Source organism: Perca fluviatilis, chromosome 8, assembly GCF_010015445.1.
Source record: "Perca fluviatilis chromosome 8, GENO_Pfluv_1.0, whole genome shotgun sequence".
Lineage (NCBI taxonomy): Eukaryota > Metazoa > Chordata > Actinopteri > Perciformes > Percidae > Perca > Perca fluviatilis.
Genome location: NC_053119.1, coordinates 41440489 through 41454361, shown reverse-complemented (window position 1 = coordinate 41454361; position 13873 = coordinate 41440489). Strand labels below are relative to the sequence as shown.

General features: G+C 41.6%; 2 protein-coding genes across 4 annotated transcripts in view; one reads left to right on the top strand and one right to left on the bottom strand.

The window, feature by feature from the left end:
• The first annotated feature begins 541 nt into the window (after positions 1-541).
• On the top strand, positions 542-12686 carry znf276 (zinc finger protein 276). 3 transcript variants are annotated; one of them, XM_039809259.1, is made up of 12 exons: positions 542-655; positions 1463-1767; positions 2554-2869; positions 2969-3009; positions 3802-4215; positions 4559-4640; positions 5330-5413; positions 5509-5628; positions 6270-6345; positions 10163-10280; positions 10878-10977; positions 11489-12686. In XM_039809259.1, the coding sequence occupies exons 2-12, from the start codon at positions 1518-1520 to the stop codon at positions 11715-11717; spliced, it is 1830 nt and encodes a 609-aa protein (XP_039665193.1). In that variant the 5' UTR covers positions 542-655; positions 1463-1517; the 3' UTR covers positions 11718-12686. The 3 variants fall into 3 exon arrangements, with proteins under 3 accessions (XP_039665193.1, XP_039665191.1, XP_039665192.1); XM_039809257.1 differs by having other exon boundaries at positions 2551-2869; XM_039809258.1 differs by having other exon boundaries at positions 543-655; positions 1466-1767; positions 2551-2869.
• Positions 12680-13873, bottom strand: part of LOC120564366 (Fanconi anemia group A protein) — a 27768-nt gene continuing 26574 nt past the window's right edge. The window contains exons 41-42 of the mRNA XM_039809256.1: positions 13679-13777; positions 12680-12998 (exon numbers count right to left, since the gene is read on the bottom strand). Of these exons, the coding sequence (XP_039665190.1) occupies positions 12900-12998; positions 13679-13777 (198 nt within the window). The 3' untranslated portion in view covers positions 12680-12899. The remainder of the gene's footprint in view (positions 12999-13678; positions 13778-13873) is intronic.

Genomic DNA, 13873 nt, shown 5'->3' with positions numbered 1-13873 from the left:
ACCACTGCGTCTACGATCCTAAACCCTCCCTGACTTTTTGCAAATGTACCTATAAGAACTGATGCTGGTTTAAAAGGCAAAGCCCAGCAAACACATAACCTTTAGGGAATATTCCCTAAAGGTTCTCTGAAGGTAATACCTTTAGGGAACGTTCCCTAAAGGTAAAATATGTTGCAACCTTCAGGGAACGTTCTCTTAAAGGTGTTTTTGTTGAACTTTTAAAGAACCTTTAGGGAACGTCCCCTAAAGGTTCTCTTAAGGTTAATTTTTTTTACCTTCAGCTAACCTTCTCTGAACGTTCCCTAAAGGTTCTGTAAAGGTTAGTTTTGTAGAACTTTTAAAGAACCTTTAGGGAACGTTCCCTAGGGTAGTAACACCAAATATTGATGTGATTTAAATGTTTTTTGGTCGCTCACTTTGCGTTTTATAAATTGATAAAAATAAACAAGTACTAGTAATAATAGTAGTAGTAGTAGTAGTAGTAGTTTCGCCGGAGGGTGGCGCTATATTATATGTTCTCCTGGATTTCGTTCCATCAGCACTTCCGGGTTCCAATGTTTACAACTGGGAGCAGCGTTGACACCACAGAGCTCATGAAAAGCATCTTTTATGTTATTAACAACATAACTAGTACTAGGATTTATAGACTCTGACGGTAGGCTATGCCACAGGACTGCATAACTCATAACGACACAACATTTTGAAAGTATCTAGCAGTAACGTAGCATGCTCATTCTGGCTGCTCAGGCTAACCAGCTAGCTAGCTAACGTTAGCTTGTTGAAATTAACAACAGTGAACAGAAATGTGTCGTAATGTCAAAGTTACGTTTCTGTCTCGAACATAAATGGAAATGGGGTTAAATATAATGACGTCCATGTAAAATAATATATTTCTCTAGGCTCTTATTAACCTACTAGTCAGCCTACAAAGTTTTTGAATGCAACGTTAACTCTAACTACTTACTATTGTTTTTCTTTGTAACTTTATATGATATTCATGAAACTGTACTGGATGTTGCTGATAGCTGGGGTATACGTGCTGTTTATTATCCTAAATTCCCCATACAATGTCCTTAATTATGAGCCTGCTAAACCACCTGTTGAACAGGTGTTAGGGTTAGGGCAACCTGTCTCAAATAAGACTCATCATTTGGGACACGTATACCGAAAATGGAATCAGACCAAATGGTGTTTTATATAAATAAATGCTACTGCTAATTGCAACATAACATGTTAACTTATTGGCAGTGTATACATGTTTAAAATGGAAAAAGTTGGTGCACAGAAGGTTTGGGGAAGAGTAGCTTACTCTAAGAAAAATGAGAATTTATTTTTAGACTATATAACTAATGAAACATGGACAGTCATTTTAAGAGAGAAATAATACATTGTTTATCATACAAACATAGATAAGACTAAGATAAAGTCATAAGAACTTGGCTTACGTTGTACATCTTTACAGCAGGGCTCCATCATCGGGATCAGCTGCTACAAGTGTAAGGGTATACAGGAAAACTATGAAGAAGAAAAGCAGACGTCCTAGGTCATTCGAGACATCACAGACACAGAGCAGCAGGACACAGACAACTGGGAGTGTCAGTGAGGAGAAGAGTCCACCTGGAAGGAGACCTCGGAAGACTGTCCCTGTAACCACAGACACTTTCTACCAGAACACCACTGCAAAAGACAAGACTGCTGACTTAGACTGTAGTGTGACAGCAGCTGACGACACACAGAAACATCCAGAGAGCAAGTCTAGATCTTCAGGTGAGTGTCTCAGTACCAGAAAACCCCATTCAATAAAAAGGCAGCAGAGAAGAGTTGCTTTGCTTCTCAGCAAACATTTTCAATATATATTTCCCTGTCTGTTCCCTTGTAACATTCTGCTGTTACCAAAATTATTATAATACAATAATTAATTATTCTGTTGTTGGTAGTAAACTGTGGAAAGTGGATTATTTTTAACAACGTGCTGCTAGTGGATCAGATGCATGCTGATGTGACTGCCAGGAGTTGTAACGGCGGGCGCGGCAACGCTAAATATAAACAAATAATGCATGCTTTCTGCTGCACTGCCAACAAAGCTGGGACACTTTTGTGAACAGACTGCCAGGTAAACGTGAAGCAGACGATGAAGATACATCAACGCCACAACTACCAAAACAAAGACAAGAAAATATGTAGTACTGACCACGGTTTGATCTATGTGCTAAGTTGATGTATATTCAACAGTCGAATCACATTATGTTTTCTTGACTATCACGTCTCGGTGAAACAGCTGCTTGTGGCGCACTTCTCTGTCTCTTTCTATCTCTGTCTCCCTCTCTCTCGTCCCTTGGGGGGTGGCTTGAAAATATTTTTTTATCTACAAAAGGAAGGCCCTGCAGAAAAAGTTTGGGAACCACTGACAGTTTTTTTTAATGGAGTTTGCTATGATGTCCTTTTCATTCAAGTTAAGATAACCTACTTGAACTCAAGGTCCCCTACTTGACTCAACTTCCTTTGGAGACCCATCAGAAATAGCGTCCACTGATCGGTTATTCCTCCCAGCAGGTAGACTGTCAACTGCTGTCTGTCGGCTCTGCCATGGGAAGTTTTCTCCACGAAGCCTGCGGCACGCCTTCAACAAGTGGCCTCAGGACTCCATTGATATCGTTGACAATGAGTCCGACTCAGCGGCCCAGTCACCCCTTTTATTCCACACAGACTTCCAGCGACTGGTTGGGGTCCAATTGGACCGTGACCCCCGATTATCAGAGTTTATCTGCAAGAAATGCCACTCCAAGTTCTACAAGTGCCATAGCATCCTGATCAGGTTTCTGCAGAGAGTCAACCTCCCACCAGTTGGGAAAGAGAACCTAAAAAGCTGGTGAGTCCAAAACTTTAAACATTTTTACTTATTGTAGGATTCTCAATTGTTCAGGCAGAAAATCTACAAATATAAGCAACTGTTTTTTTTCTATTTCAGGAAGAAATGTCCAGATGCCTCAGTAAACCATGGCTCAACACGTAAATAAAAGCGTTTCTTTTTTTTAACAGAAATAAAGAGAAGGGTCTGTCTGTGTGGCCAGTGAGGGGTCTAACCCTTAGAGATGACATACTGTGATTTCAGCCTCTAATTAGGTACATAAACATGAACTTGAATAAGCCGCAGCCGTGAGCTACAGTGAGCAGAAAGCTAAACTACTAGCTTGACTGCTGCGGTTACGTTTACTCTCACACCGCCGCCAGCATGTCCTGGTTCAGATGGCAGCAGTAGGCAGTGCTGCAGCTTCAGCCTCTGGTGCTCGTAGCAGACTAATGCTGCCATCCAAACAAGGAGACGCCACAGGCTGTGTGAGAGGTAACAGTAAGGTGACAAAAGTGCCAATGTTCATGCTAGGCAGACCAGATCTCCCAACTGTTTTCATAGCAAATATCCACTTGACTACATTTTTATAGAGTTTTGTTCCTCTATGTACTGTATATAGATGGATGGCAATAAAGGCTATATTATCGAATAGTTGAGCCTTTGGCTAAGGTAAACAGAACTATCACTGAAGGAACGTGCGCATTTGCAGAGCAGCTAATAGGCTCTCTCTCTCTCTCTCTCTCTCTCTCTCTCTCTCTCTCTCTCTCTCTCTCTCTCTCTCTCTCTGAAATGACCTGTGATTGGCCAAAGTCTCCTGTCACAGGCTAGATGTTCTACATCCTGAAAACGGATCCAAAAAGTAGATTCAGACTGTTTTCTCTCAGACCACTTAAATTACAATATGCTGAAAAATGATTAGGACATTTAGACATTCTGCGGTTTTCTTTCAGCATTCCAGTCCTTTACCTCGGACCCTAAGTGCCTCCACAGCCTGGTGTCCTGGGCTCACCACCATGGAGAGGCCTGCCGCTCCTGTCCCAACCTGAAGGATGTGCTGGAGGGCCAGTGCTGGGGCTCCGTGAAGGCCGTTTGGGGTTGCGTCAATGGTCACAGATACGTCATGGATTCTCAGTGCACAACCGCTACCAACCCAGGGTACCTGGTGAACTTCAGCAGTGGAGCTTTAGGGAGTGGCAATGGTGATGGAATGATGTCAGAGGAGGAAGATGATGAAGAAGAGCAGCCCAGCGGGAATGGAAGGACCCCAGCAGGAAGTATAGGTTCTCTGGCTCCACACAGTCCATCTGCAGTTCCAGTGCAGACTCCGAGCTCAGCGCTGGCTGACTGGACCAGCAACACTGAAGGTGAGACTGTTTATAGCTTATGATATCCAGAGAAGGTGTGACGCAGCATCATCTGTAGATAAGTGTTTGTGTTGGCCACTGAAACCACTAGTACTCAAATGTCAATTCTCCAAAAGTGATCTTCTCATTTGTAAGCCATCAGCAGACATATTCATAGCATCCTAAGAATAGGAAGATGCAATAATAACCAAATATCACAGTTTACATGTTCAAACACAAAATCAGTCAGTGTCAAATGACATTAATTTTGTTTTTTACCCTCACATCCTCTGAATGTTGGTCTGGCTTGTGTAGTGTCTGTATGAATCCTTGACTCACGTGGTTGTGGTGTCCCCTGCGGTAGATTTTACAGGTCATGAGGTGGCATTGTCTCCTGCCCCGGCCCAGCTGGAGGACAGGGCTGCTGACAGTGATCTGTCTGACAGGTTTGTCATCTGTATCTGTCTTTCCTCTTGTCTTACAACCACCAAGTTTTTGGGTGCTTCTCAGGTAGAGTTGTTCCGATACCAGTATTAGAAATGCCTCCGATGCTGCTTGAAAAACGCTGGTATCGGCAAGTACACAAGTCTATGCATGGATCCGATACCACATCATTTAGCCCCCGAATTACTCGCCTTTACTTTGAAAAGTTTGCCAACTTTTTTTGTTTGAACAGTGTCACAGCTCTTGGTCAATCAGATGTATTTGTCTTTTTAAGATCTCTAGTCTCTACTTTTAAAGTAGTTTATGTTCTTTTTCCGTTATGACTGACTTTCAAATTAGATAATAGAATAAAGTTATATGGCATTAATTCTCTGTATGTATTTCCTTCATATGTTTCACAAAAAGGGTTTAGCCTCAGCCAGGCCATACAACAGTGGTAGCAACCATATCACATCCATACAGGGTTAGTAGTAAACAGCTGTTCGGTACTACTCAGTATCAGGCAATACCCAATATCAGGTATCGGAATCCGTATCGGGAAGAAAAGAAATGGCATTGGAACGTCTCTACTTCTCTGCTTTTAAAGTGATCAGATTAAGATTGATAAAAGGCCATACCATCTACAAGAACTGTAACTCTGTGTGTGTGTCTGTCTGTCTGTCTGTCTGTCTGTCTGTCTGTCTGTCTGTAGGGTCATCTCGGAGGATGACTTTGAGGAGAGTAAAAAAGGAGGGTTATCAGACGATGAGCTGTTCGAGCCGTACTCAGACAAGAGGTGGGTACAGATATTCTTTAGCAAAGGACTGAAAATGAGTTCTGACAGAAACCCTGGGTACTGTGTTTAATGTACATTTCTCTCCCCCTTGGCAGAGCTTGCAGGGTGGCCGTCCCCAACAAGAGAAGAAGAAACCCGAAGGCCCTGGAGGAGCCCAAAATCAAAAAAAAACCTGGACCCAAACCCGGCTGGAAAAACAAGTTCAAACCTAAGGGGTACAGAGGCATATTTTAAGTTAGTTATCTTGAGTACTACATTTCCTTTAATACACAACATCCATTCAGCATACGTTACATGTAATATTTAAAGCATCTTATATATAGAAGAAATTTATTAATCCTTTAATGGGGAGATTAAATTTTTACTGTCGTCGTTACATTACACACACAGGCCCATAACACACACATGCACACACAGGCATTAAAGATATAATATGAATATAAAGAATTTCCGCATTAAAAGGTCAAAAAACGACTAGACTTACGTTATATATTATGTTGAGTTGTGTACTTACGTTATCCCAAATGTTCCCAACATTGTTCAAACCCAGAGAAAACTATCATAGGGTTAGGGTCACCCTTTGCCCATGCATCAGGGTTGCGGTTGTCTGCCAGAAGCTGTCATAAATTGACTTTTTATAACTGTTTTAAACCACGTTTTTACGATACACTTCTTAGAACTTGGTCGTTTTTAACCATACTGTATATTTTAATATATTATGCCAGGCGGCAGTAGCTCATATAGTTTGTTAAAATGTATTTAGTACATGTTTTGTTTCAGTTAAGATTAGTTAACTATTATAATGTGCTTTAGCATAGATGTGCATTAACAAACTATTATTGTCTTTTATTTTCAGAGAGGAGCTGCCCAACATCTACAAGTGTCTGTATCAGGGCTGTACAGCTGTCTACAGAGCTCCTGATGGTTTGAAGGTCAGAATTCCCAAACTGCCATCATTTCACTTTTATTTAAAGCTTTAGTGCGTAACTTTTTGATATTAATGAACGTCCGTTACATTCAAACCATTGCCAAATGAGTTTCTACAAAGCTAATTAAGACTATCAGTGCCCGAGGGGGTGGTACGCGATCACAGAAGGCTTGTATCATGTGGACGCGCCGACAGTGTTGATATCATTACTTACATTACTAGAATTTGCTCTGGGGGAGACAGAAACTACGCACTATAGCTTTAAGTAATATATATTTTGTAACTGGATCAATAATGGTGTATTTTTAAGAACGCTTCAGTAGTTAGTATTAGGTGTCCAGCCTATAGCAAGATAATGTCACTTTATTTTTCTATGATGTGACATAAGAGAACAATAACAATTTTGTTTCAGTCATTTTTCATCCACCCCCAGACAAGACAGTTGTTGTTCTCCATACTACTCCATATTCAATTCAATTCAATTTTATTTATAGTATAAAATCATAACAAAAGTTATCTCGAGACACTTTACAGATAGAGTAGGTCTAGACCACACTCTATAATTTCCAATTACAGTAATTCCCTCAAGAGCAAGCATTAGCAGTGGCTATCGCGACAGTGGCGAGGAAAAACTCCCTTTTAGGAAGAAACCTCGGCAGACCCAGACTCTTGGTAGGCGGTGTCTGACGGGCCGGTTGGGGGTGTGATGAACAGTGGCGATAATAGTCACATTAAAGGTCACAGTGACTTCGAAGGTTATCGTGGAAGTTCATGTCATAGCAGGGCACATCGTGTCATACTGAGTACTGCAGTCCCCTATACCAGATCCTGACTACTCTGTGCATAGGAACATCACAGCAGGGCGTTGCGGGATGTAACGTGGCGCCTGCAGAGCATGGGCGGATGCGCGGATGCGGCGGATGCAGCAGGATGCCGACGGGCATTAGAGAATCGCAGAGCATAGCTCTCGAAGAAGAAACATTAGGACTCGGGAGTAAACTCCCCAGAGTTGGGTTAGTAACAAGCAATTCTGGGACAGGATGCATACAAAAGTAACAAGTAGAGATGAGAGAGCAGCTCAGTGTGTCATAGGAAGGAAACAGCCTCCCCTGCAGTCTAGAATTATAATAGCATAACTAAGAGAGGCAGGTTAGAGAGAGGTGCCTGGTCGGCTAGAACTCTCCCCAACCGGATCGGGCTGTACTGGCCTGCCTCCATCTACTCGCGCTATATTATTAATTATACAGTATATAAAACTGATGACTACGAAGAGAAGCAGGTGGGCCGGGTTAGGTGGACGCTGCAACTCCTCACTCCCTAACTATAAGCTTTATCAAAGAGGAGGGTTTTCAGTTTACTCTTAAATGTGGTGACGGTGTCTGCCCCTCGAACCCAGACTGGAAGCTGGTTCCACAGAAGCGGAGCCTGATAGCTGAAGGCCCTGGCCCCCAGTCTACTTCCAGAGACTCTAGGAACCACAAGTAGCCCCGCATTCCGGGAGCGCAGTGCTCTAGTGGGACAATAAGGTACTAAGAGCTCTTCTAGGTATGATGGTGCTTGACCATTTAGAGCTTTGTAAGTCAGGAGGAGGATTTTAAATTCGATCCTAGATTTTACAGGAAGCCAATGCCGGAAGCTAATACAGGAGAAATATGATCTCTTCTCTTAGTTCTCGTCAGAACACGTGCTGCAGCATTCTGGATCAGCTGGAGAGTCTTAAGGGACTTATTTGGGCAACCTGATAATAAGGAATTGCAGTAATCTAGTCTAGAAGTAACAAATGCATGGACTAGTTTTTCAGCATCGTTTTGAGACAGGATATTCCTAATTTTGGCAATGTTACGAAGATGGAAAAAGGCTATTCTTGAGGTTTGTTGTTAAGTGGGCGTTGAAGGATATATCCTGATCAAAAATAACTCCCAAATTTCTGACAGCAGTGCTGGAGGCCAGGGCAATACCGTCCAGAGTAGCTATATCCTTAGATAATGAAGTTCGGCGGTGCGTTGGTCCCATCACAATAACTTCAGTTTTGTCTGAGTTTAACATCAGGAAATTGTGGGTCATCCAGGATTTTATATCCTCAATACACGTTTGAAGTCTTGCTAACTGACCACTTTCATCTGGCTTAATTGACAGATATAATTGGGTATCGTCTGCGTAGTTAATTGAGTGTTTCCTAATAATATTACCTAGATGAAGCATATATAAGGAAAATAGAATTGGTCCAAGCACTGAGCCTTGAGGAACGCCATGGCTAACTTTAGCGTGCTTGGAGGGTTTATCGTTAATGTTAACAAATTGGGATCGCTCAGAGAAATAGGACTTAAACCAGCTTAGTGCGATTCCTTTAATGCCAACTAAGTGTTCCAGTCTCTGTAACAGGATTGAATGGTCAATAGTGTCAAATGCAGCACTAAGATCTAGTAAAACAAGAATGGAGACAAGTCCTTTGTCTGCAGCTGTTAGAAGGTTGTTAGTAATTTTCACCAGTGCCGTCTCTGTGCTATGATTCTTTCTAAATCCTGATTGAAAGTCATCAAATAAACTGTTGCTATGTAGAAAATCATATAACTGATTAGCAACTACCTTCTCAAGGATCTTGGATAGAAAGGGAAGGTTAGATATAGGTCTATAGTTTGCTAAGACCTCAGGATCTAGGGTTGGTTTTTTTCAGAAGAGGTTTTATCACTGCTACTTTAAATGACTGCGGTACATAACCTGTTAATAGAGACATATTGATCATACCTAGTAGCGAGGTGTTAACCATGGGTAATGCTTCTTTGAGTAGCCTCGTTGGGATGTGGTCTAAGAGACAGGTAGATGGCTTAGCTGAGGATATCTTTAACATTAATTGTTGAAGGTCTATAGGATAAAAACAGTCTTAAGTATATGTCGGGACTAGTCGTTCGTTCTAGCGGTCCTGGATTTAAAGATGAACTGTTAGAAGTTAAGGGCAAAAGGTGATGAATTTTATCTCTAATTGTTATAATTTTATCATTAAAGAAGCTCATGAAGTCATCACTACTCAGAGCTAGAGGAATAGATGGCTCAGTAGAGCTGTGACTATCTGTTAGCCTGGCTACAGTGCTGAAAAGAAACCTTGGGTTGTTCTTATTTTCTTCTATTAGTGATGAGTAATAGTCTGATCTGGCCTTTCTTAGGGCCTTCCTATAGGTTTTGAGACTTTCTTGCCAATCCAAACGGGATTCTTCCACTTTGGTGGAACGCCACTTACTTTCGAGGTTTCGCGAGATTTGTTTTAATTTGCGAGTTTGGGAGTTATACCAAGGTGCTAGTTTCCTTTGCTTTATCGTCTTCTTTTTGAGAGGAGCGGCAGAGTCTAAAGTCGTCCGTAGGCAGGTCGTAGCACCGTCTACAAATGTATCAATTTGAGAGGGACTGAGGTTAACATAAAGGTCCTCTGTTATGTTAAGGCACGACATAGAGTGTAATGCTGTTGGAATATCTTCCTTAAATTTAGCTATAGCACTGTCAGATAAGCATCTGGTGTAGAAGCTATTATCTAGTTTAGTATGGTCAGGTAGCAAGAATTCAAAAGTAATTAAAAAATGATCTGATAATACCAAATTCTGCGGAAATATTATTAAATCCTCAATTTCAATACCATATGCCAGCACGGTGTGGTTAAAACAGTGCGTCGCCTTGTGCACACTCTGACTGAAACCGATTGAATCCAGTAATGAGTTGAAAGCAGTAGTAAGGCTATTGCTGTCAACGTCCACATGGATATTAAAATCACCTACAATAAGATTCTGTGTACAGATGTCTGGGTTTCTTATGGGGCGTTGTTCTTTTTTTAGAAGCACATCAAGGAGCATCATGAGGAGGTGAGAGCGCGACCCTGCCCTCATCCTGGCTGCAACAAGGTGTTCATGATCGACCGCTACCTGCAGCGGCACGTCAAGCTTATCCACACAGGTGAGCTCAACAAAAAGATTTGGATTTGTTTTTAGGCCGCGTAGACGTGCTGGGCCTGTATCATAAGGCAGCTTAGTCTGGCTCTTTTTGGGTTACTCGGCTTCACTAAGCATATTGTTGGTGATGCTTGATAACTGCTATTATAGAGATGTTGATCAATCGGCTCACTTAACTCAGGGGAGGCACATGAGAGAGGCAGGGGGGGTGTACTTTATGTTTGTTGGAGCAGCAGCAAACAGCAGTCTGCTGGGGGGCAGATCTGGCTTTCCATGCAAAAAAAACTTGAGTGTCTAAATTGTCAGTGTTTACCTAGCCACAATGTTAACAATAGGAAGAATAATAAGATAAGATAAACATTTGGTTGTTTCAGTAATAGGTTACATACAAACTATACCAACTTTTTCATGAAAAGCTAATACCTGCTCCATTTGTTTTGCTGTTATGGTTGAATGATTTGAATCATAAGAAGCCTACACTTTGTCTTAAATCTGAATATTTGTGCCATGTTAAACAGACTGTTAAATTCTAAAGACATTTGTTTTAGGTGTTAATGTGTATTTTGGCTTGTACTTAAGATTGCCATCTGTGTGTTTCCAGAGGAGAGGAACTACATTTGTGACCAGTGTGGCCAAACCTTCAAACAGAGGAAACACCTTTCAGTTCACCAGATGAGACATTCAGGGGCCAAGCCACTACAGTAAGTACTGTTGATGGGATTTACCGCTTTAAAAAGGTCCCATATTGTAGAAAGTGAGATTTCCATGTCTTTTATTTAATAAAGCAGGTGGAGGTGCTAATAATACTTTGAAAGGATCAATGCACACATCCTGTAATCAGAAACGGTGCCTATTAAATGAGCTGTCAGGACTTCCATTCATTTGTGATGTCACAACTATACTATATATAGGTAGAAAGCGCTGCTGCTACAGTTATTCCCCAGATGCAATGACGGTGTAGAGACTCTGAGAGCCAAGTTGTGAAGACGTGAAAACGCTAACCAATCAGAGTGTGTGTGTGTGTGTGTGTGGGGGAGCGTTTTAGACAGTACAGATATAGTCAGACACAGTATGAGAAAAATGTTTTTAGAACATCAAAGCATGTAAACATGTTCTAGTTGGAACCCAAAAATACATAATATTTTGAATTAAAAGTCTGAAGTAAAGACAGGAGAGAGAGGCTATACATTTTAACGTTTTTTTTTCCTTCAGATGTGAGGTGTGTGGCTTCCAGTGTCGCCAGCGAGCGTCACTCAAATACCACATGACCAAACACAAGGCGGAGGCTGACCTGGAGTTTGCGTGCCTGATGTGCAGGAAGCGGTTCGAGAAGGCCCACAACCTGAACGTCCACATGTCCATGGTCCACCCGCTGATTCAGGCCGAGGTTCAGAAAGGCAGCAGCCACCGGAGTAATCTGACCTGCACGCCATCACTCTGACCGGGAGGGGGTTCAGCAAGACCAGGATACATGAGGACAGGGAGTCCAGGTCCACGTCTGCTGCACGGGTGCTTAAACTGGGAGTTTCCCAGTTTCTGACAACCTGTACACTAGTTTACATTTTTTTCAAATTTAGGTCATGGACTGGGATAGGAACCTGCTGTATGGCAATACAGATGTTGATCTCAGTTCTCTACCAATATATTTAGCTCAGCTTTTGTGTCATAACAACAAAGTCAAACTATTGTCTCAAGTTTCATTTTAGTAGATTTTGACCAACCTGCTCATAATTACTATCTCTAAACTAGCTCTTTACAGTTTTCAAGTATCACTTTCCATTCCAAACTTAATTTTTCTTTTCATTGTCAGGACAATTATACCAAAAGTTTAGGTTTCAGCTTGTTTTCGGGGAAGCAGCAGAAGGAATGCTCCTTCACAATGGTATCACTGACAAATCTCGGCAGTGAAGGCATTAGGAATCTTAGGATCCAAGTTTCTGGGTCACATGTGGGGCGTTTTGTTCCCACACAGACAAGGACTTCATAAAAATAATCACTGGTATACTAGCAGTTGGCATATCGGTTTACAGCGTAGCCAAATAAAGTAACAATACAGTTTTATTTGATAGCTGAAGTACGCAGTAGCAGCCACATATTAACAACTGCGTAACCTACATGGATTCAATTCTAAGTCCTATAATGCAATATTCTTGTTACCTTCATATATGTGAAGCACTCGTATGTGCTGTGTTACTGCCTCACAGTGCAAATAGTTGTGCAGAATGATTTCCAAGAACATTCAGTTCAATTGTATTAGGTCACTGTTTTTTATTAAGTTATTACAATGCTAAGTACTTTTAAGAGTGTAAATCTGTATTGTAAAAAGGGCTTCAGATGAACGTGTATAATAAAGTCCTGTGTGCATTATGTATAAAAAGACAAATAAAATGTTGGTAAAACTGGTAAGATCTATACAGTGTTTAATAAATATGACAGAGAGGAACATGTTTCTGTTAGATGTAAAGTTGGATTACATTAAAACAAAGTACCTGCTAATCGTCAGTTACCATTAATGTGAACGAGACCCCTCCGAAGCTCGAGGGAATAGAGAAGATTTTTGTAGTCGTGGGTTTCACGGTTCACTTTAGGCAGTTTCTCTGTCTGAACGTCAGTCTGCGGCTTTTCAGAGGAAGTCCATCTCTGGGCTGAGGCTGTGAGGGTCGAGGTGCACAGAGAGAGCCGCTGCAACCTCTGGGTCCAGGTCTGCACACTGGGACTCCAGCTGGACCAGGAGACCCAGCAGCAGATAGACCGGAAGGAGACAGAAGAGCGTGAGAGAGATAAGTGAATGTTGTCAATAGTAGATGTTACCAAGAGGCATACATATACATATATATATTTATTGTGACTATTATTGCCACTGTTCATCACATCCCCAACCGGCACCGTCAGACACCAAGATCCTGGATCTGCCGAGGTTTCTCCCTAAAAGGAAGTTTTTCCTCGCCACTGTTGCACTAAATACTTGCTCTTGGGGGAATTACTAGAATTGTTGGGTCTTTGTAAATTATAGAGTGTGGTCTAGACCAGTGGTTCCCAACCTGGGGTCTGGGCACCCCTCAGGGGGGCGACAAAGACCACAGGGGGGGCGCAAGTCTTTATCTGGTTTGAGGTTGAGGTAAAAAAAAAAAAATATTTGCACTTGTTAAACAAATTATGATAATACACTAGAATATATAATGTATATTCTACTGTAAATTACACATTTACAGTAGAAGAAATAGTTTGTTTTCACTTATGATACACTAAATATGTACAGTCACAAAAGTCTGTATGAAAACTATTTTTGCTCAGCCTACTCCATCTGTAAAGTGTCTCAAGATAACTCTTGTTATGATTTGATACTATAAATAAAATTGAATACAGTGTGTACTGTATGTGCAGTTTGCGTGTGTCGGCTACCTGTCTGAGTTGGCTGGAGGACAGAGCAGTTGGAGGCGTCCGTGAGATCGCTCTCAGAAGAAACTGTTTGGCGTAGCTCAGAATCTGGAAAGGCTCCATCTGACAGTACAATTCATAGGTTTGACTTCAGAGCAATGCCACAGGTTTAAGGCAAGGCAATTTATTTACTCTATATAGCACAGTTCATACACAAAG